General features: G+C 38.4%; 2 protein-coding genes across 3 annotated transcripts; both read right to left on the bottom strand.

The window, feature by feature from the left end:
* Positions 1-2,471: 2,471 nt before the first annotated feature.
* On the bottom strand, positions 2,472-5,805 carry LOC135596256 (uncharacterized). 2 transcript variants are annotated; one of them, XM_065088295.1, is made up of 4 exons: positions 5,649-5,805; positions 4,779-5,208; positions 4,236-4,541; positions 2,472-2,666 (listed from the first exon to the last, which is right to left on the bottom strand). In XM_065088295.1, exons 2-4 carry the CDS (start codon positions 5,175-5,177, stop codon positions 2,508-2,510), a joined length of 864 nt encoding a protein of 287 aa, XP_064944367.1. In that variant the 5' UTR covers positions 5,178-5,208; positions 5,649-5,805; the 3' UTR covers positions 2,472-2,507. The 2 variants fall into 2 exon arrangements, with proteins under 2 accessions (XP_064944367.1, XP_064944366.1); XM_065088294.1 differs by having other exon boundaries at positions 2,472-4,541.
* A 906-nt stretch (positions 5,806-6,711) lies between these two features.
* Positions 6,712-13,525, bottom strand: LOC135596255 (protein arginine N-methyltransferase PRMT10-like). The gene is made up of 8 exons (XM_065088293.1): positions 13,198-13,525; positions 12,872-13,064; positions 12,656-12,761; positions 10,320-10,509; positions 9,447-9,632; positions 9,280-9,363; positions 7,242-7,444; positions 6,712-6,950 (listed from the first exon to the last, which is right to left on the bottom strand). The coding sequence occupies exons 1-7, from the start codon at positions 13,402-13,404 to the stop codon at positions 7,268-7,270; spliced, it is 1,143 nt and encodes a 380-aa protein (XP_064944365.1). The 5' UTR covers positions 13,405-13,525; the 3' UTR covers positions 6,712-6,950; positions 7,242-7,267.
* Positions 13,526-24,398: the final 10,873 nt, after the last annotated feature.

Genomic DNA, 24,398 nt, shown 5'->3' with positions numbered 1-24,398 from the left:
AAGGTCCCAATAGAAACTTTTGTATTTAAAGAAATAAATACAGATCTTTTGAATCACTAGCAATTTTCATATTTAATCTTGCTAATCAGACTTAACCAAGAGGATAATTTCTTATAAGGACAAGATATCAAGAACAATTTTCAGAGAATAGGACAAAATAGACAGTTTCTAGCAATGTTATATGCATTAATCATACCAGAAAAGACAGTTTCAGGATCAATATGCCAGATCTTTTGGTACCAATTTTTTTGAAAAAGATGACTTTTTTTACCTTTAAAATATAGAAAGCGAGAATTTCTTTTTCAAATGTTCTATCGCATAAAATATTCAAGAATTTCAAATCTGAAAATGTAGATGCAGCATTTCTCAAATGAAACAGAAACTTTGAAATTTAGATATGGGTAAAAGAAATATGTTAATACCTTTCTTAGTGACCTTCATCTTAAATGCTCCATCATTGACAAGCATAAGCAAGAACCCAGCTTCTGGTTAAATAGTACAAGCAAAGCATACAAGATGGTCTATATGATAGTATTCATTAGGTTCACATCTCATATCGGTCTGACGCCCCCTAACTCAATGGACATATAGGCTGGGAGATTTTAACAAGGATTAAAAGACATAAAATCCTTTAGAAAAGTTAAATAGTTAATTTCATGTTCATAACAATATCAAAGGGCTCTAGATAAATTATTTTGTCCGAATGTGAAACTCTTTTTGCACAAGTCCATCAATTCATAAAATTACCTACTTACAAATTAGCAAGGTTCTATAGGACTTTAAATAAAACATGATATTTTTCAAGCTTGATCCATTAATTTCATAGGCTATATATTTAATTCTTCGATGCTATTTTCACATCTTATGCCAATATTCAAGATATCACAGAGACAGATTTATCTGCTTTCAGCATTTGACACATTAAGTTAGTGTACAGACATTATTAAATCAAAGATAGGTAACCATAGAAAAAATCTCTACTAGAAACAACAGATTCAAAAAATAACAGCAGCCTAGAAGGACTTTCTTCTCACAAATAGTCATGTAACAGCTAAGAGATTCTTGATCTTTCATAATAATCATTTATTTCGTTTAACGAGAAGTTTTCTGTATCAAGTATCAACATTTTAGTTTAGCAGCAATTATGCGAAAGGATTACCAATTATATTTAACAATCTTGTACTCTAGTTCTCTCTTAAAAAGTGGAGGCAAAATTTTGGTTCTTAAGGATGCTTTAAAAACACAAATGAAAGGCATAAAATAAATTGTTTTATGCAAAATATATCATCTATAGAACTATGGAACAACTATGTTTATTCTATAGAGAAAAAGTCAATACAAAATATGAATAAACTACTTGGTTCATCTTCCATCAAGCAACCAATACAAGTGATGCAAGATTATCAAAATCATCAAGAAACGATACTGTGTCTATATCGATGGCATTTATGACAGCCAAAAAAAAACCACCATATGGATATCTTAACCAATCAGAGAGAAAAACATGTACCAATAAGACATAAGCGTTCATGCTAGAAACACTCGGAGAATCTAAAAAGCATTGCTACCAAAAACATTGGAACAAAAGTTCATGTGTAGCAATTACTTCTTCACCGAGAGATACTGCCAATATTTCTCCTCAATTCCTGACCCTGTTGTGACAGCAGATCTGAATCAGTTTTTTTCCCATCCACATGGTTTACTTCCTAAAAGTGGGTAAGCCTTGGTGTCATGTATAAGTTGTTCATTCGTAACAAGGGCGGCCAGAGTTCAAATCAAAATCTCTGCTTGCAGAAGCATGGTTGTGTATATTGATGATCCCGCATTGGTGGGAATTTAATGCACTGGGCTGCCATTTTGTATTGGTTTACTTCCTAAAGTAAGATTTCGATTTTATTGATCTTAGAATCTGATAGGCAATAATAACTACATTATTCATCCACATTAAGCAAAAACAAAAACTTAATGAGAAATATAAACACTCCATTCATTCTAAAAATATCATGCAAATCTCTGAATATTTCTACGTATTTCACGTTCTTCAAGTAGAAAATATCATGAAGGCATTTTGTGTTGCAGCCAACTACTCTGTCAAAGACTTTCAGCCATCTCATAGGTAGAGAGATGAAGCATTCGAATGATGTCCAATACACAGTAGAATATTTTGAGCATTAGGATCTTAAAAAGTTTCAAGCCAATAAGTTCCAACACTATGTACCTGACCCAGAGCAACAAGTGTTTGTTTGCCCATTCATTATGAGTAACAGTGAGTAAACAGATCATAGTAATGACCATCTTGTTTGAGCATAACGGTGGCTCTCGATCATCGGTAATGTACATACATATTACTAGTAGTTAGTGTTTCCAACATGAAATGTCCAAGACATTCAAAAGCAATGTTTCTGGTAAACTTCCATGCAAAAAGCCTCATATTTCGAAGCGAGTATGAAGTAGGAGCTAGTAAATATATATATACTAATCAACCAACTTTAGATCTGAATTAAAAGCTAACAGAATAAAAAATAACAATCAATCGATAATACAGAAGTTGTCATGAGAATTAGATGGAACTGTTGCCACACTGTTGATGGTGCAAAACACATGACAACTCCACCTTTTGTCACAGACCAATGGAAGCATACTTTTGGACCCTCCCAACTTTGGTCCTGGAAGAGGCATAAGAAGCAACCATTGTGTTAACAAAATGGTACAGTTAAAGAAAGACAAACAAAATAGATTTCTAATACATTACCAGGACAGCCAGCACATAAAAGTTTTATATGCTCAAGATATTCAGAAAAAAAAAAAAAAAAGAAAGGATGGGGCAGGTCACACTTTGAAGTTTCACGGTGCCCAATCAATAATATCTATGGTAAACAAGGAGCAGGCAGAATCTTCATGCATGAATTCTTCCATCATACAGACATGAAAAATTATCAATTGAAACATGTAAACTTATTGATATATATTGAAACCATAATATGCTTTTTATTGTAAATAAGCTAAAACATCCATAATATTTTTTAAAAAATTCTTTAAGGATCAATATATGAAAGTTAGAATGCTTTCAGAAAACTGATCTAAAACAAGCTATCCGCAAAATAAACCTGTCAATTTATCTTATTAATAAATTTTATAATCTCAAAAAGACTTACAATTAAGCTGGACTTATGTAAAATGATGTTGATTTTGGGGATATTACATTGACACTTTTAGTGATGCCGATTAAGCTGGACTTATGTAACAACACCGTTGATTGCCTGTCTTAAAGCTGCTTATGGAGTTTAAAGCAGGTGGTCAACACCACTACGTCTCTTTTAGAAAGCAGACTAAATGTAACACACACAACAAATTCTTCCAAAACATAACTTCCCATTAATTATTTGATCACCTTGAGAACAAAAGTATACCTGTATAGCTTACTCAACATCTTCCATCCACATTTACATGAGACACAACAGAAAAACTAAGGAATGATGCCAGGAAAATAAAAATAAAAACTAAACCCAAGAAAAGCCAACAATGGCTTCCAGAGAGAAAAAGCAATTACACTAAAAGGTTTATAATACATTTTGGAACAGTAAGAAACTGTCTCAAAACTTCAAAATATATCCTGAATATTCAATGAATAGCTACAATCTCAATTTCCCACCTTATGTAAAATTGAACAGTTCAATAAATATGCTGAGGTTAGCATTAACAATCCTGAAAAAGAAACTACACATGGTTTCCAGAGGTGGCAGCTACTTAGACATTAAATTTCTTAGCTCCGATAGATATTCATCATTGGATATGTTTAACATAAGGCGGAGGTTTGTCAACAATGATTCCTGCTCCCAGCTTATTGCGCCAGAAGCATAAAATGCTGTCATCATGGAACGGAATGCATGCAACTCAAGTTGATGAATTTCTGCTCCTAATTCTTCTTTGGAAGGAAGAGATAATTCTCTTCCCAGACCATAAAGCACTTCTTCATGACCAGGATGAGTATATGAGTCTTGGGAAGAAAAGGATACACAATGGTTTGGTGATCCATAAGCATTCTCACTGATACTACAACTACCAACAGAGGATGAAGTACTTTCTGCATCACTACAGTCTAGACTCATTATAGCATGGTTATCTAGATTTGGTATTCCCCTCTTCAACTCTGTGATAGAAGTTATTCTGTTGTTTAAGGAAGAACGCATGTATTTTTCATCCACCACTGTTCGTGCAGAGGCGACAACACCTACCTTTTCAAGCAAATGTGGCAAATTCCCAGCAACAATCTCTTGATGCCTCCCATCTTTCTCAATTTTCCCCATCTTTCTACTAGCATTCGTGCATGACTCTTCGGTAGGAAATGCCTCAAGTTTCCGTTTCTTCGTGGCTCTTGATGAAACTCGAATAAATTCCTCAAGCGCATCATGATTTTGAATGGAAAAATGGTTTCTCACAACAGAAATATCCGGTTGTATGCATGATTGTGTCAACCGAAAATCAGACTTTCCTCCTTTGGACAAACCTCTTTGGGGCCGAACACTTTGTTCTCCAGAATTCTGAAACAAATGGAAAAGATATTAGATATAATATATCAAAGTATCTGATATGATAGGAGCCATACATAAAAAACCAGTTGTTCAACAGGACTTAAGCAATGAAGGAGAAACAGCTTTAAAGAAACAGTTAGACAAAGTTAAACTAGATAAATCAAGAAATATAGGATGCTAATCAAGCGACTGTTATGCACATGAACTCGAAACCAAACGATTGGGAACACGATCAGATGATCCTACCTTCTGAACCACCACCCACTTGTTGTTTTGCCAAGACTGTCGCATCCTGATAAGAGACTTATCAGCTGTGAACCTCCTTGAGCAGCCGGAAAGCTTTACAGAATAATAATTTCCACCAGCTACACTTGATACTTGAGCAATCTTCCATGAGTTATTGTCGAAAACCTCAACAAAATCACCGGGCATCCAATCATTCGGGGCCTCCACTGGTGGAGGACAGGGTCTAATTGCCTTTCTTGGCACTCTTTCCACCCCCATGCTGCTGTCCGACGGACATCGAGCGTACCTAACAAAATAGTTATGCCCGTTACCCGAGATGATCTCGGCAATCCGCCAAGAGCCCGAGGGCACATCCTTCGTATTCGACACCTCCACCTTACTCCCCTTCGTAAGTCTCATGATGCCAGTGATTTATCTCTTTGATCCAACCCTAATTAAGATGCAAACACAGAAGAAAAGATCAACTACAGGCATAGGAATAAGATCACTCTTAAGGGGGCAAAAGGACAATAACAATACAAGGAAAATAAACTGCAAATGGAATTTCAACCAAGATAAATAGCACTTTGATACTCCGAGAATCCAACAAGAACTCGATGATTCGATTTACATCTTTTACGGCTGCGCTCCGAACAACAAATTTCCTCAGAATTCTATAGGCGATCGACTAAGAAGAACTCGAAAAACAAATCAACGAAATCACAAGAATCTCCGAGAATAGACAAAAATAACGCAGTAGAAATAGAAAAGAACCGACGATCGTCGAATGCACGAAGGATTAAAGAAACTCAACTAACTTTGTTCATTGAAAGCTAACGATCTACATATCTATTAGAATCGGAAAAACGACAAGGCAAGATGACCGCTAACCTTTCAATGAAAATCGCAGAAGAGATCGATCGATTCCTCCTACTTTTTCCCTGTGTTCGTCGCTGGCCGTCTCTTTTGCTGTGGCTTTCGGGGCAGAGGGAGAGAGGGAGAGAGAACAGTAGAAATTATTATATTGTGGATCTCGGAGGAAAAATAGGAAAGGTTTAATTAAATAGGGGGATCGAAATGGCGTCGTTCACCGCGACTCGACACAACCACGGCCGTTCGATGGAGCCACTGACGCTGATCTGCGGCTCGGATCGGCACGAGGCGGTCCGGTTCAGTGACCCGGGTGGCGCTCGAGGTGCAGCACCTGTCACCGCCGAGACACCGAACGTGAAACGGCACATTTTTCACTGGCTATAGGAGCGGGTCCCGCGGGACCGGGAGGTGTTGGCCAATCGGAGGCGCTCCCACGGAGACGATCTTTTCTTCGTTGTTCGTTAGAGCTTGCGGTCACATTGGACCTCGTCAACTGGATATTTAGGGTCAGCGACACGCTTCCCCTCGGATCGCAGAGTACAACCGTCTACAACTTGGCTTTAGTGGCAGTTTTGAGTATACGTATAGCTAATGCCACTTGGGGCTGAGAGTTTCTCTACACAACTCCTCGATCCAACTCTATTGTTTTGATTATTTTGTTGTCATCAGAATTTATTCTATCCAAATCCAATTCGAGTATCTGTTTTTAATTCGTATAGTATTCTTATCATATTTGATGATTTCGTATGTGGGTAGTACTATGAGACATTGCTGACATCAATTTTGCTCGCTATACCAAAATGTCCTGTGTGGCTTGATGTCTTGGAGAGTGGGTAGAGAGAATAACTTGGTTCATGTTGGCTTGGAGATGTTGGTCGTATAATGTTCTTTCCAGCTAGATAGGGAAGGTGAGAGCAGAACACAAACCTGTGGAGTGTATTTTACTCACCACAAGCAAGGCATGATTGAGGGCTCTTAAGAGGTGGTGGGATGATGGTTAGAGGATTACAGGAGTAGTTGAGGACAGATGCGTCTTTGGATCTCAAAGCTACGCATCGGTTCCATGTTTCCAAGCAAAGGCTTAAAATAAGTAATCTTAATCATACATGAGTTACTAATATCCAAAAATTTCACATACAAGCCTTTGTCTCTTAAATAAATATGAAACTGAAAACGAGAGCAGCACCAGAGAAGTCATGATGATTGCTGGGTTTTCCAGGTTAAGATCTCACACACAACAAGATCCCAAGCAAGGATAGGCAGAGCTTCTTAGTCTTACATATGGCATACCTTGAAAAATATCGTTCTGGAAGAATAACCCTGCAATGCACAAAAAAGGTTGATAACATTCACCTTCAACTGAATGGTGGGGTGTGAATAGTCTGAATAGAAACACAGATGAATGCATGAACATACAATAGAGATTATGGTAAATGGCTGCGTTCGTAAGCTCAAGCATGAAAACTGGCCAGAGCAAAAAAAGGAACACTTCCATGAGGATCTAAAAGCTTGGCAATTTGTTTTTAATGGATTTCCAATTCAAGATTCAAGGATGTGTTTCTTTGGGTCAAAAATAACATGCTTATGCTTGTCCTTGAAAAGATGAAATACCTGTGTTCCTATGGTTCCATGGACCATCATTCTATATAGAACTTTGAATTGACTGCTGGAAGTCGCTTCCCAGATGGCTGCTGCAATTCATAGGTTAAATCCACATTCATAAGCCGATGGTTCTCTTTGGAGCGGCACATCAAAAAGGAGATCAATAATTCATCGCCTTCATTAACTCTAAGAGCAGGATGTAGCAGGAATAGCTGCACAAGCATACAAAGAAAAAAATTGTGATTATGCAGCTAATATACAATGGCTACAAGTACACCAAAGAAATATCTTCAAAATGCTTTGTTAAAGTCATTCATTAAATATAAAAAAAGTTAAAAAGCATAATAATCTCATCAAAGACTGATTGCAATTTATAGAATAAGAACTGCAATTATTTGATCCAACTTGCTCGAAAAGCTGGCATGCATGTACCAAAGGATCCTGTTTGTGAATATTATTTTTACATGACCAGTATTCACATAGCAAAAAAGAAAAAAGATGGGATCCCACCACATAAGAAAGTTTTCTTAGTTCAATTGTCAGAAATTAAACCCGACAGTCAAATATTAGTTTGTGTCTCACACTAACGAATATATGGCCACTTTTAAACCATATTCTGTTATCTAAAGTTGCAATATCCGTATTTTGGCATAAAATGAACCAGATAATTAATACGACTTCAAACTTTGTTACTATCATGTTTTATTTTGAACAGTATGATCCTTGGCAGGTAACAACAGTTCATAAATATTCCTTCCTCTAAGCCATAGATGAAAAGATTTATCATAAAACAGAAATACTAACACTACAAACTCATGCAAAGGTGTGAAGGAATTACCTAGAAGTACATAATAATTAACATTCTGATGAAATATCTTCTTCTCAAAAGCCATGATTCTTTTTAAATCAGTATGGTTTGAAACATTGCATAAGTTGTAGCTATGGAAAATCTTTCTTGGTTTCAAACAGGATATGGATAACTTGTATCTTCTTTTTAAAGGGCCAATCAAGTCTGAGTAAAGCATCAGCTCAACTTGATGTACAAATCATTTAATTCAAACCAAGCCACCCAATTCCAAACCCATCAAAACCTCCAATCTAGAATCCAATCTAAAACTTTCAGATACTCTGTGTATCTGTGTACTCTGTGTATTCCACATACTCTATTTAAGCCCATAGCAAAGTTTCAGATAGCACAAACCAATGCACCGATAATCCCACATTCAGAATTCACATGTCTACATAACATAAAATTCAAGCTCAAATACTAAACATAATTGATAAATATAAGTTGAGTTCAACCTTTATCATGGATTTGTCCTCTCATATTTACAAAAAAAATTGTGTTATATATATATATATATATATATATATATATATATATATATATATATATATATATTCCACCAAACTGAAGTCCTCAGTTAAGTGTATAATGTATGACCACAAAAACCTTCAATTACAATTTTCATCCATCATATCAGGAACTCTCATCCATGTTCCCAAAAGACTAAATATCCGCAACGTCAGAATACGACAACACCTCATTTGGACACTATTTAAGTCTATAAATACTCATCCATGCTCACTGGTCCAAAGTGGCTGAGAAAAACATGAAGTTCTCTTGTGCCAAGAGGAAAAGTTTAGTCAGACACCTCTCACCATGGATACAGATACATAGTAGCCATCTAACCTTATAGTAAATCATTCCAAAGCCAACAACAATCTGTAGGTCCTTTCAAAGTTTACCTCCACTAGAGCATTCAACACCACAATTTCTACCAGTCAGGGGGCCACCAATACACGCTGCAAATTTTTTTAAGCAAAATAATTGGCAAGTGCTGAATGCATAAGTGTCAATCGGCAATTGTCAACTAAGAAATATATCACCAAGCCTTAATTACCCATAGATTTTTTGGACAGATGATTATACAGGGATACGATAGACATGTGAATAACAGAACATTCTAACATGGATGTCAACATGAATAGAACATCAAAATCACAACCAAGACAATGAGCCCAGTTTGAACAGAAATGAAAAAACCTGTTGACCCCAATGGGTGGTGTTTTCGACACTGGGAGCAGTAGTCAACTCAATTTCACATGTTACCGGATTCTGCTTGCTACCCTGGAACAGTTTATTCAGCACAGAGATTTAGATATTCATTGCAATACAAGATAAAATGCCCAAAAAAGGTTAAGGCAGCATACTCGAAAATGCACATCGAACCACCCAGCTAATGCAGATAAACGTGTCCTGTCGATATTAATAGGTAATGAGAACGTTGAGTTAACTATACGGATTTCATCTACTGTAGCAGTCAAACAATCAATCTCCTTCATGACAATGGGAGCACCTACAACTTGATCAGGATGAAGATTGCTCCACAAGGATGTCTGGAAAGAAATTAGAAAGAAACTTGAACAAAATTAACATTTTAATCAAACAACATTAGTCATAGCTATAGTTCTAAATGAAGTTAAAGTTCTTAAACTGCTCTAAGAGGCAGCAAAGAATTAAAAGAACATATTCCTAAGTATAGCACCAATGGAGGCAATCTGACAATACACAGTCTAAAACCTTTTGGCAAAGTCTAAAAAAACCTCATAATTTCCAAATTTTCTTAAATAATATCATAATTTCCATCTTTAAGTGGTATCCATCTAGATACTAGAAGACTATAGATATGTACCTATTATTAGGTTACTATCATTGCTACATCTATCTTCATACATCCTTGCACTGGATATGACTTCCTAGTGAAAATAAGATAACATTCTAATTTTTCAACCAAAAGTTAGGATGCAGTAATTATGTTTGGCCATCTAAAAGCAAATATTTTAGCATTTAAATCTAGGTGGACATTTCACATAATCAGACCACCACATGATAAGAATTTGGTAGTGAATCCACCATTTTTAGAATATTAATATTGCACAAAAAAGTAGATAAACCAAAAATCACAAACAGAGGCCAAAATAAAACATTAATTATTTTCTACTTAAGTGCATAAAGCAAACTGAGAGGAATTAACATATGTACATAAAGCAATCTTGGTCTAAAACTTTATTGGTAAAATGTACCTTTAAATAATATTTTTCATGCTCTTCACGGAAAGGTTTTGTAAGAATATTCATGTTAACCCCATAATAATTTTCAGTCTCCTCAACAAAGCCATGCCAATCGCTCATTGCAGATTCAAGATCATTCATTTTTTGGTCCCCCAAACCAGATCTGATAGGTGCCATCCACATGCGAGCATGACTAGGATACCTGCAAAAATTAGATCTATTGAATCAAAACCAGCTTTTAACTTCAGTGATTTGACTGGCAATATATCAAATAAAAAAAGAAAAATGCACAAGCTAAGAACACAACATTTGAACCTAAATATAAGGGGCTAATTTTTTTGTGCAAGCATCATGAAGGATGTAAAAACATATTTGAGTTTGTTCAAATTAGTCTTCTACTTCATTTAAGTGATTTTGCAAGTAAAGGCAGTCATGAGGATGTCAATTCCATATCACAACTAAGAATCAAAATGTTGTACAACTTCTTTTTTTTATTTAACGAAGTCTTGTCACACCATCAGCTTTTAGTTGCACATGTGATGAATACACCTTGCTAGGGGTCATATAAGTGTAGAAAACTAACTGGGATACATTCTGGGTTCTACCTAAACCACTGCATGTATAATCCATCCAACAAAACTTTTAATGTCTAATGTCACTCCCAGCAAGAAGGGCAAGCCCATCAGCCACAATGAGGATTAGTTTGGGGGACATATATGACAACAGTTTCCACCGATGTTTTTCAGCTGGTAAAATTTAATTGTAATATTCATATCAATCAGGTCAGAATCTATAGGAATTAACTATATCGGAATGATACTCCGGTTTGCATGCTGAAATTCCATGATTCCAACCAAAAGTTAACAGACCTTTTTCCAGGCAAACCAAATTTTGCAGCAATTATTTTGAGAAAGCAGCATTTTTAGTTTCACAAGAAATGGCTTGAGGAAAACTGATTTAATATCTAAAAGAAGATATATCATGAAATCACAGGCTTGGCATTCATGTTCGTGCATAACATAAATGGTAAAATTCTTATTAAAGATTGGCATTTGAGGCCATATTATGCAATCACAAGCTTGGCATCATAATTTTGTTGAATCTTCCTCAAAGCCTTCCAATTATGTGATGTGCTTTTGCAGGCCCATGTTTATGGGAAAGGCATAAACGATGATGAAGTTGATGCTCCTAAGCTTTGTTTCATGAACTATGACTATCTTTTAGATTAAGGTACTTGCGGAATCTTGAGCTTTCTTCATTAACTAGCCCAATCAAATATTTTTCATATAGAGTAATTCATAGACCTCAATTTGTCAGACCTTGATAGTTCTCCACCAAATTTTGCAATGTCACTCACCCGAGCCATCAGTGAGATACCACTCTAGAAGAGCCAGAATTCTAACCTTGTGTCAAGATCTATGGGCCAAGGGACAATCTCAAGTAGACTTTCTATCGAGCGTAGGCCTCCCAAAAGGTAACGGAGGCGTGCAAAGGTTTCCTCGGGCCAGATGGAAATTGGCCCTCAAGTGCAAAGGCAAAAGGGAGCTTGACTGCAAGGTCCACCCGTCGAGCAAGGATAAAAGTCGCCCTTAGTGATTCAACAGAGCCGAGTAGAAGGGTCGTCACTCAACGGATAAAAGTTAATCTAGTGATAACAGGCTAATTTTCCCCAAGAGTTCACTATCGACGAGAAGGTTTGGCACCTCTAAGTCAGCTCTTCGCCACTTAGGGTTGTAGTATGTTCCAAGTGTTGGGCTGTTTGCCCACTAAAGTGGTACATAAGCATGCGATCTCACCTTGACAAGCATAAATAGAATAAAAGAAATATCGTATAAACTAGGTGCCCGGAATAAGCATCGTCAAGGGATAAACATGCCACTCCATGTAATCCTACTGCTTCATAGGACAATAACCAAGAGGGGCATTGAGTATGAAAGCAATACTGATGTCTAGCTACCTATAAATAGTAAGCATAACTACTGCTAGCTAAAAAAATGAGTTATAGGTATCCAGGCAGCTACATTGGGAACTGAAACTCAACATCAGATTTATACACTCTTTTTAATTTGGGAGAATCAAGTTTTGTCGCCTAATGGTGAAAGCCCTAGTGATAACTGATTTGGAAAGTTAACAACCAAGTCATCCTTCTTTTATATGTTTTTTTCCCTTTTGCTTCTACATGTGACACCCATTTCCTCGTCTCACAAGAAAATGCAGGTAAAAATATAACATACTTGAACTTTGAGTATGCCAATAATTCTTCGGAAAATGTAGATGGATCCTAAACATACTTATGAAGATTGCAAGAGCAACGAAAATAATAAATTAAAGAAGATTTCAAGCTTTACATTACTCCATCTGGTTTCAACCAACGGTCACGAGCGCATATCACAGAATCAAACATCGACTCCCGGAGAAGAAAATACCCCATCCACTCCGAGATGATAACATCCACTGTGAACATAACCAAAGAAATGTCAGTCACTAATCACACCATAAAGAACTTAATCACGCATGTTAAAACATTATATAGTGCCGAATCCTAATGCTCGGCTAAGACCAACCTTTCTCAGGCAAGGTAACCTCCTCCATCGACCCCTCGATCACTTCGACAATGTCTTCCACGTTATTCCCTTTAACAAGCAGACGCGCATGATCCGCCATCTTCGTAGCTTCAACCGCATACACCTTCCTTGCACCGGCTTGTGCACACCAAATAGCGAGGATGCCGCTTCCCGTGCCGACGTCCAACACGACCTTTTCCCACCACCAAATCACCAAATGAGACCAAACAACGACGTTTACACAAGAACTCAACAAAGAAGCAAATCTGCTACTGTTTCGGACGATGAGAACAGGGGAGAAAGAGGAGGAGGAGGAAGGCTTGGACCTTTCCCTGGAAATGGTGCTTGTTCTGGAAGACGGCATTGAAGTAGGCGTCCATGCGGACACGGTCGGCGAGCATCTCCTTCTGGTGGTACAGGTACGAGTACGTGCAGAAGTAGTTGGCGAAGTCGACGTCCTTGTCCACAACGGCGCCGGCACCGGCCCTGCTCGCCGATGGCTCGCAAGATCCGTTCGCCGTACTCCCCATCATGATTCCTCGGATGTAGAGGAGGCGACGACGGCGGCGGGCGCGAGAGCAAACGGAACGGGAGGGCTGCCTCCTTTTTGACTCTAGGGCTTGTTTTCGGGAGGCGGGGCGGGAACAAGACGCGTCTCACTAGTCGGTGGACGAGCACCGTGTGATATCCATCTCACGGTTGACAAGTCACTTTATATATCGTGTCCTAAAGAAAGTTACATTCAATAGTGTTTTTACATAATTATATTGTTAATAAATAATGTATTTGTCCCTAGAAATTTCAAATAATACGTATATCCAAATATTTGCTGCGCTGGAAATATTACTCGTGTTTATATCCGTTTAATAAACTCTCATTATAAATTACAATTATCAGTTGTTAAATTTATGTATAATAATACTTTTATTATCAACCAATTATTTAAGTTTTTATTTCATTTCCTTTTTGTTCACCCTATTCTTTTTATCTTGAAGATAATTAAATATTTTACAAATGCTATTGTATATTACATAAGAGTTCGAGTATAAAATTTAAAATAATCATCGAATCTAATAAACTTCCAAGTTAATTAAGGTTTTAATATTGTTATTGTTCATGATTAAATAGATGTTAAATATTATTTTTTATTCTATAAAAATACATTAATAATTGATAGAGATAATCCTGAGACTCTCCAAATCTCCTCGTCACGTAAGTAACATATAAGCAAAAACTCTGGAACCACCTATTCTCTATGGTCGTTGGCAGGAGGTCATGTCGTCTGCCCTGGCTTTCATGAATGGGCCCACACAATTCATTCCTAACTGATATATCAACAAAAATCATGCCTCCACGTTAAACCTTATATGTGATTATTGGGTCTTGATCAATGGACCACTCCCTACCTAACACAAAGCGGTAAGCAAGTCAGCCCAGAAACGTCCTCCCCCCACGATCTGCCCCAAGCACCAGAGGTCACACGCCAACAAGTTGCCCTCATTAATGTCTTTATCGTACAGGGTAAGGGGGGCATTGGCGAACACACGTCTAGGTCGTTCAACACCCAGGTATAAAAACCAAGCCCTGAACTAAGTTGGAGCAAGTGGGCAAGAGCTCTTTACTCTTTCACTTACATTGTTAAATTTCCTCTCCGTCTCTCTAACTTAAGCATCAGATAAATTGAGTCAGGATGCCCCTAGTGCCATCCGGAGACACAACTAGGAGGAGGCCCAGTAGTAAAGATGACCCGGCTCTCTACACTGATTCACCACACCAACTCTCTGCATTGAAAATGAGTCATCAGGAAGGACCTGCATCTTTTGTAGTGAATCAATCAGGCTGATTCATAAGTCAACGGTCTTTATGTGTTAATATTTTGACACTAAAAGGAGGGTCGAATGTCATAGAAATATCCTTCTACCAATCCTTTCAACAAGCGCTCCAAAGAGGGGGCATACTCATGGCCCCTAGCCCCTTTGAGTAAAGAAGGCACACGCCTCCTGTCAAACGGAATGACGTCTCTACCTCAACCCAAACACCAGGTCACTATTAGCGCTTGCTTAATGACCTAGGACTTTTCCCCAAGGCTGAGTATAGGCTCCTTGCTTGTCCCATCAAAGGCATTCCTATGCCTCACTTAACAGATCGAGGCCCTCACCGACATGATGTAAGCTATCGCCTCACTCCTCCCCCAATTGGCACAACTAACAACCCCGATGCAACAGCTCGCCCTTCAGCCACCAATCATGCATAGTCTCCTTGAAGCTCATCTAATAAGTCCTCACTCGACCCCCCAAGGATCATCTCGATCAAGGGTACTCTATCGAGCCGCACTCAAACCCTACCGAAATTCGAGGCCTAATCAGTTGACTCTTGGGAAGACTCGATGAAGGCACAACTCTAAGCCATGAATCGATGATTACACGAGGTTCAGTGGGAGTTCTAGCATTCCCACGGTGAACCTGATACACCCCACATTTTCCCCTTTATTTAAAACATCTAGGAGGAGCCCAACCCAGCCAACTTTCTCCTCCTTAATCTAGAAACCTTTAATGGCGGCTCTAACCCCACAGAGAACACTACCATGTTATGGGCTTAGATGTCTTTGTTTGGCACTTTAGAAACTCTACTGTGTCGAACGTTCCCAACGATGTTGAGAGGGTCAGCCAGGAATGGTATAGTCGCCTTAAGCTCATTTTAATTTATCTTTTGTTTCATAACTTACCAAAGAGTTAGAGCTCCACTTCCTCACTAACATGTGACCAAAGCCCTTGGTTGTTGTCTTGCTAGGGTTGAGACAAAGGGAAGACGAGCCCCTATCCAAGGGATTCAAGATGTCCATCCCTCACTAATAATCCTGGCCTTCACGATGGGCCTAAGACTTACCCGCTTTTTCTGGTTGTCAGTCGAAAGACCTCTAACGATCATCTTAGAGATCCTCCAAAGGGTTAATTAGTACACAGCAACCAAAGTCATGGTCTCAATACACATGGAAGAGGCTAGCAGGAGGGCGTACCATAAACCTCGGGTCCTAATCTCGGAGTCGCCCAGGAGAAGACATTCCCGAATAAATGATCAGTGGGAGAGAACAGGGCTACTCCCCCAAAATATCACTAGGACGAAAGAATATACATATAAAGCCAAAAAGAAAAAAAGCTAATAAATTTTATTACTACACAGAAATAAGCCAGCAATCTGAGCCAAAGGTTCATACAAAAAAGAAAACAAAAGCATCAACTCGAGGAGGAAGAAAAGCCAGAGTTGGAGCCATCGTTAAAGGAGATCCACCCCCAAGACCCTTCCATATCCTCAACCCACTATGCAAAGTGGTCCTCCTCTATAGCCAACCCAGTATACAAAGTCTGGAAGTTTTGAAGGGCTACAAGGTACCTATAATAGTTAAGAGTCCCTCTTCGCCTTTCGTAGCCCTCGACGAAATCCCTTCGACTCCTTGTACATGGCGATCGCCTCCTACTCCCGAGCGACACCACTTCTCCGCCAAAATATCCTTCGCCTCCCGAGCCCCCATTCTGAAGGCCATCAACTCATTAGAGCTAATTTGCACTGGCCCTCCAATCGGCGACCCCGCTCTAGGGCCTCCTCCATGTGATAATACGGGCATCCCAAGCATCGCTCAACCTTCATTAGGCACCACTTGGACTCTTCCAATTGTTGTTGGGCTTGTTCCAACAAGACGATTGTCTTCATGGCTTAAGCCTCAATAGTCGCAAGGCCCCTCTCTAACTCTACCACCCTCACCATGAGGCTTGCGTTTGCTTGGGATAACTGGCTCACCAACATCCTCGCATTGTGCGTATGGTTGACTAAGCCTATGACGTAGTAATGGTGCTACCTAGAAAAACAAAATCAATTTCGAGAAGACAAGAGTACCAGGAAACCTGGGCCCTTGCCAATACCTCGTTGTAGTAGCACTAATTGACCAAAGACATTGTGGAGGCCTGGTATATCAGCTTACCCAAAACTGAGATAAGCAACCCGTAGTAATACTTGCTCGCGGTTGCGTTGCTTTTCCATAGCCTCACGTCTTGCATCAACCCCTCCCACCTAGCTTGGAGGGGAGCCCCGAGGGTTGCTGGAGGACGGTTAGTCATCTCAAAGGCCATGTAATCCCTAGGGGGATAGAAACATGGTTGGTAGAGGGGCTCAAGTCCCAATCATCACAATGGGCCACGATGTGTTAGGAGTTCCTGGCCTACCTCCATCGGGAAGGTACAACTCTCCATGCCCTCCTCTAACAATGAAGGGCCCCTAGTCTCGGAACATTTTTCATAGCATACTTAGGCCTTTGATGGACCCATGATGAAATATCCCCACCTACAAAAAGAGTCGATCCCCGATAGCAGGGTTGGTCCGGTGAAAGATTCCACATATGGCTTTGGGTCAACCCTCACCAGGGTTCTCCGAACCACCTATCACGAGCTCAACACTTTCAAGAACGGAGGGACACCCTCCTACTGACTATAAGGATCTATATCAGCCAACAAAGAAGGTGTGGAGAGTTTTGACGGATAGCGACAAAGCAAAGCTCTGAAAGCTGATGATACCAAGATGAAATCCTACCATATAAAGACCTCAGAATAAGCTCGGCGGACGTCAAAAGTAGCTCATCTTCCATAAGGTAACGCTCATACAAATTCATCTAGGGACAATGTGAAATCTAGCACAAGAAATGCCCGCCATGAATGTCGCACCTTCAATCATTGCATGACAGTAGAGCCTCAAAAAGGGGCATGACTCCCTAAGTAGATTAAGCCTTAGAGTAGTAGAAGATCCCCTCCATAATTAAAAATCATAGGCGATACAAATCCCAAGGATGAGAAGGTGTGTCGCAACCTAACGTGCACAATGGGCAAAGCACCCCGACAGTAATAACACCACCCGTCATAGAATCAACTATAGCCACTAGCCAGGCACCATAGTGGGTCCATCCTCCCGCTTACGCGGTCGAGCCAAAACCCACCATAGTGGGTCTATCCTCCCACTCACGATGGTTGAATCAAAACTCACTATGGTGGAAGCCGCTATGAAGGACTGATACCGATACTCTTAGCCACGATGGTCAAATCATGACTCGCTATAGCGAACTGATACCGATACTCCTGCTCACGACGGTCGAATCAAGACCTACTACTGTCACGCCCCCCCTGAATTATCACATTCAGGAAGTGTGACCCTGTCTAAAAATCAATAATATTATAATTCATCAATCAATTCAATCCAGGATCCAATCTAACAATTTGAGGATACTAAGAATCATTCAAAAATCTCTATTCACAATTCATAAACCTGTACATTACATAATCATAATCCACTTCACTCAGAGATTTACAAAATCCAAAGACAACTCAACTAAACATCAACCACACCACAAATCCATAATCATAGAAGTATATACAATCACAAAAAGATAATTATTTACCATGAGTTCTTATCCTTACACATATTAAACTTATCATTCCATACACATGAGCGGTCCTTTGACATTTTACAACACATAAGTATCAATAGATCCTTAACATTACATCAGAAGTAAAGTTTACTATACAACAAAAACCATCATCCAACAAAGATTAGCTCAAAAATCTTCTAGCCTTTCATTGCTTTAACCCAATTTTAGCTTTTCAGTGCGTGACAAGCTACCCTGAAAAATTTATATAGCAACGGGGTGAGCATAAAGAGCTCAGCAAGCGTCTAACATATCCATGGCGATAGGAGAAGTTCAAGCAAGCTTAGTATCAAGATACAAAAGTAGAAATACAAGTCTTCATTTGAAGTCATCTCATTTGATATAAAATCGCAAAGGTTTACCTCGTTCAAAAACAGGCATTAGACATAACAATAGGAGAAAGGAAATTGGAGCATATCATTGGCATAAGGAGCATATCGATGACATATGGTAATTTCAAGGCATAACAAGGACGTAAAGAGCATTTTAGATATCAATGGCATATGAAAATATTCGGAACATATCAATGGTGAATGAAATGCTTCAGAACGTATCAATGGCATATGGAAATATTTCGGAAGCATAAGAAGCATTTTAGAATATATCAAAGAACAAATATGAAATAGAAGCTCAAACGTCGTACTCTAGCATACTGCATGTGAGGATTAACTCAGTGGTGGCTCCACGCCGTGATGAGTTCTCGACTCCATCCACGGGTAGCCCTTTCCTACTCGAGCCCTCTCACCCTGCCCAAGTGCTAGGTCGGCTCTGAATTTTATATCAAACAGGTAGAAGGTGAAGTGGGATCATAACATAATATGGTCCATCCATTTCTGGATGACCACGCATAAGTCTCCCACGTCTGGGAGCTCCATCCACCCACGTCTGAGTGAAGTCAATGGGGCCGGCAGAGCAATCGCGGGCTCTAAGCATAACTCCCTTTACCATTTCTGGCAAAGGTTCACAATATCCCACAAGACACCAGAGTACAAAAAGGTAGTACGAACAATAACATTGACACGTATCAGAAGCACATGCGGAACAACGAAATGTACATATGCCTTTCGAGTCAATACGATACAAACAGAATCTTTCACAAATGTATTCAGATTTAAAAGGAAACAAAAGCAGGAGTATACAAGGATTTCAAGAAATCACATATGGCTCAATTGAAATAAGAAAGTTAGATGAATTCAATATCCAAAGAAATGAAACTGGAAGAGGCACATATCGAAAGCAAATGCGGAACAATGGGATGCATGTGCCGAATCATTACACTGAAAACATGAACTTTAGATGATAGCTGCAGACAAATAAATAAAGGACAAAAGTATACAGGAATTTAAGGTAATAATGTAAAGCTTAACTGAAGAGTGTTTGCCGAAATCGATTTCCAAAGAGAAGAAACAAGGAGAGCCGAAATCGACCAAAGCTCGATTCTGGCAGAATTTGATAGGGACATTGTATGAACTATTTAGATAACCAATTATGCTCCAATTTATGAAAAATATATGTCATTAGAAAGCTTTATCAATCTAATTTTAGGAAAATTAAGTTTGACAAGAATTGGAATTTACAACAGGGAGTTACAGATAATTTCATAGCCAAAGGTCTGAAAATATTTGCTCTGTTTTACTAAATCCATTGGGTCGATGAAAGCAGATGTTTTAGTTAGCAATTATACTCCGAAAATTTCAATTCAGGTATATAAAGAAAGCATTTTGAGTCTAGCTTCGAATAAATCATACTTTGTATGAATCTGAGTTCACATCAGAAAGTTATAAGTAGTTAAGCAACAAGAGGTCAGAAATTTCAGTCTCTATTTTGTAGAATCTGTAGGGTTGATTGAAACAGAAGTCTTAGTAGGCATTTAAACTCCAAATCATTCAATCTTAGTGTCAAAATAAAGATATTTGAGTCTACTTTCAAATGGAATAGGTTTTACCTAAATCAGAGTTTAGTGCTAAAAGTTAGATCGAAAACAATGTACAGAAGTCAGATTACCGAAAAATTTCAGATTCATGGCTTTGTATCAAAAGGAAAGAACGGTTTGGTACTAAGCTGAAATCTTTTGCATTATGAAGAATTAAAAGGAAAACAAAGATTAGGAATTCTGTAGGAAGAGGTTAGAACACTTGCCTTAAACAAATTTGATTCCCAAATGGGGGGAGTTGATGCAAAACCTCAATCAAATCTTCTTCTTCAATTCCTCTTCTTCTTCTTCTTCCCTTCTCTTCTCTTCTTAAACTCACGTTGGATGCAGCATCTGAAAGTTACATTTAGTTTCTCCTTTAATCTCTTACTTAATTACTTTTTGTTAACACAAGAGTTGCAAAGTTTCAAGGTGGCAAGCATGCATGAAAAGTGCTAGGTGTCATCCTTAGAGCAAACTTAGGTGGCACCATTAGGCTAGCTAGTGACACATGTCCACTAATTTTTATTTTATTTACTCAATTCTGAATATTCTATAAATCATATCAAAATTTTAATATTTACTCTTAGGTCCTTAGCCATAAACTTTAATATAATATTATTTAATATAAAATAATTATTAAATAATCCTTATTTTTACAAACAAATATTTTACTAAATTTTCAAAAATGGGGGATGTTACAACTACGGTAGACTATTACCAATACTGTTGCCCACAGCAGTCGAATTAAGACCCACTACGATGGATTGATATCAATACTCCCGCATACGATAATCGAATCAAGACCCATTATGGTGAAAACTGCTACGGTGGTATGATACTGATCCTCCCACTCACGTGGTCGAGCGAACACCTGCTATTGCGGACCTACACTCTCGCCTAGGTGGTTGAGTACCTGTCCCTAGAAGTGGAAGAAGGAGTAGGCCTAAAAGATGACTCAATCTCTCGTGTGGAATGGAGAGACAAAAAACGGAGAAGGAAACCTCCCAAAGCATAACGGGGAACTCAAAAAATATGAGAGAATGAACTCCCGTGCGGAAGGGAGAGAATGAAGATAAAGAGAGGAAAAAAGAGAGAGGTATCTTAGATTGCCCCACCAAGAAAGTACAACCCACCCCAAATGAGCCTCGCACTAACCACAATGGTGCCAACAACGAACCCAAAGCTATATAATGATGACATCACCATGCAAGAATGTAGAAAAAATGACGTCTTTTGAGACCTTCATTCGAAACTCCAAAGAATACCTTTCCAGAGGGATGAATTATAGGGATAATCCTAGCACTCCCCGGCACCTCTCACCACGTAAGCAACACTTAAGCAAAAGTCCAAGAACCACCTACTCCATGCGTCTACCAGCTAAAAGTCACGTCGCCACCTTGACTTCCATAAATTGGCCCACATGACCCACTCTTGACTTTATATCGACAGAAGTCATGCATATGCATTAATGACTAACTGTATGATTCGGCTTCACTAGTCTTTGGGACCATTCCCTGCCTAACCCAACGCGACAAGGAAATCAACCTAGAAGCGTCCCCCCAAGTACTATAGGACACATGCTAGCAAATCACTCTCATTAATGCCTCTGTCGTACAAGGTAAGGGGGGCCTTGGCGAATGCATGTTGAGGCCTCTTAGTGCCCAATTATAAAAGTTAAGCCATGGAGTAAGCTGGGGCAAGCAAACAAGAGCACTTTACTCTCTCACTTACATTGTTAACCTTTCTCTCCGTCTCTCTAACTTAATGATAAGAGGAGCCTAACCGAGACACCCCCAATGCAGACCTATAGTGCAGGCCCCTGGCACCATCTAGAGACACAATTAGAAAGTGACCCAACAACAAAGATGATCTAGCTCTCCACATTGACTCACCATGCCAGCTCTCTACATCAGCAAAGAGGAGTCATCAGGAAGGACCTACATATTCGACAGTAAACTAACCAAGTTGACTCACGAGTCGACGATTTCTATATGTTAATAATAATAATAGTGTTACAATTTATCACCAATTCATAGTACGAAGTTGAGCTCATTTAAATTTCACTTATGAATGTTATTATTCTTAAATAAGTGGATCTTCGAGTATTACATGGAAAACTATAATCAAATCCCTATTTTAGGTATATTATTTTATTTCTTGCTAATAAAATTTTAAAAATAATTATTCAACACAATAGTGGTGTTATTTTTGTTAGTAAATAAAATAAAAAATATTAAAACTATTTTTAATTGTTTTTTATATTGAGGTCTCACATCCTCCTATTTAAGGGAGAGATTCATCTCAATCTTTTATCACAAAACCAAGTTTAGCAACAATAATAACGAAAAATGAGCATCATAAGGCAGGTTCTTACCCTTTTTTTTAATATTTCTTTAAATATCTATAAATTTTCATTTATATTTAAATATGTTATAATTATTCATATTATATGTAATTTTTAAAATCTTTTAAATTCTTTAAATGTCTAAGATTTTATTTTTGGATTAAAATTTGTTACAATTATTCATGTTATATGCAGTTTCTAAATGTTGTTAAAATTAAAATTATATTTTTAGGATTAAAAAATATTATAAGTATTCATGCTATATGTAGATTTTAAAACTTTTATCTTTTATGCATGGTGCTAGTTATAATATATGATTTTCATTATATTTATATAATAGTTGATTAAAAATATTATTTTCTCTCTTATGTAATTTTATCATTTTAGTCTGTTATTATTTATTATGTTTTAATAGTATATTATTAATGATTAAATGCTTGATTATAATTTCATGATGAGATAATTCATAATTAAAGGAATTGGTTAAGATTTGGATTGATATCAACCAACAAGTTAGGCCCAGCCCCATTGCGCAGGCCATAGCCGACAAACTAGGCTCGTACAACAAGCATAGGCCCAACTAGTAGGCCAGAACTAACTCATAAGTCAAGCTCCAACTTGCATGCTAGCTCGACCCAACCCAACATAGGTAGTTGTGTAATGCACGTAACTAGTCCATGGGTTATGCACTGGCCCAGCCTGGTATAGTACATGTATAATCAAGTGGAGTGCACGTGAAATCAATCTCTATCTAAGGTCCTATTTTATCAATAGCATCGTGGAGGAGCCAATTTTGCAATGATTCAGGGTGAAGATGTTAAAATTATTTGAATGGAGCTTCAATCCCACCGAGCACATAGTTGCTTTTGCCTCATATATGATACTGTTCGAGACCACAAACCCCCTCGTGTACATTTTGAGCAACTCTTAAAGGGGTGACAAGGGAATTGTTTGTCAAACTCCCCCTTTACTCAATCGCCTCTTTTAGATAATTAGCTAAAGAATTTGAACTCAGCTTTATAAATTATAAATTTTCGAAAATACTGACCATCTCTTTATTAACTATAAGGTAGATGAACAAGTAGTCCCTAGCTTGCTACACCAAGCATTTTAATGATAAGGTCAGTCATGGATTAAAGTTCATCCATCTTGATCAATGCTTATATTAATGGCCTTCAGCCATTAAAGTTTTTTTATTCGATCATCACATGACCTCCTGTCACTTTTCTTGAGTTGCTGCAAGAGACCAATCGACATATAGTGGTAGAGCCAATTGACATATAGTGGCAAAGTCGATAGTTACTTGGAAGAAAATTATTAAGCCCAGAAAAGAGACTAAGGAGGAAATAAACTCGTAATTGGGTAACTCAAAGTGACCCCACAATGACATGTCTCGTGGTGGCTGAGCTCCCCTCCCCGCATGAGTTCACCCCTTTGAACACTTCCCATATTGAGGTATTTACGTAAATTATGAAGAAAGACTTACTTCGCACACCTCATCCTCTTCAAAGTCCTCTCACCAGATGGAATTGTGTAAAGTTCTATCACTTCCATTAAGACCACGAGCATAACACAAAGGATTGCCACAACTTAAAGCTATAAATATAAGAGCTCATTCAAAGAGGACATCTTAATCGCTAAGGTTCATGAGACATCTTCAAGATCGTGTGAGTCCATGAAGCACCAATTGGATATAATTGTCTGTAGGCTTGCATCGGGAGGTTGCAATTCGTCCTCCTACAAAAGCTATACACAAGAACTTTATGTTAAGAGGTTTCGACTGGTGCGGGACCCCTCAATC

The sequence above is a fragment of the Musa acuminata genome, chromosome BXJ1-10, assembly GCF_036884655.1.
Source record: "Musa acuminata AAA Group cultivar baxijiao chromosome BXJ1-10, Cavendish_Baxijiao_AAA, whole genome shotgun sequence".
NCBI lineage: Eukaryota > Viridiplantae > Streptophyta > Magnoliopsida > Zingiberales > Musaceae > Musa > Musa acuminata.
Note: the sequence above shows the minus strand (reverse complement) of the source record. Positions and strands in the feature narration are given on the sequence as shown.

Bases quoted from the DNA above. Each gene is read 5' to 3' on its own strand.
- LOC135596255 (XM_065088293.1), bottom strand. From the start codon at position 13,404: ATGATGGGGAGTACGGCGAACGGATCTTGCGAGCCATCGGCGAGCAGG. The intron at 13,065-13,197 runs GTCCAAGCCTTC...TGGTGGGAAAAG, and splicing joins AGCACCATTTCCAGGGAAAG to GTCGTGTTGGACGTCGGCAC. The intron at 12,762-12,871 runs GTTGGTCTTAGC...TTATGTTCACAG, and splicing joins GGTTACCTTGCCTGAGAAAG to TGGATGTTATCATCTCGGAG.
- LOC135596256 (XM_065088294.1), bottom strand. From the start codon at position 5,177: ATGAGACTTACGAAGGGGAGTAAGGTGGAGGTGTCGAATACGAAGGAT. The intron at 4,542-4,778 runs GTAGGATCATCT...CATTTGTTTCAG, and splicing joins AGTGGGTGGTGGTTCAGAAG to AATTCTGGAGAACAAAGTGT.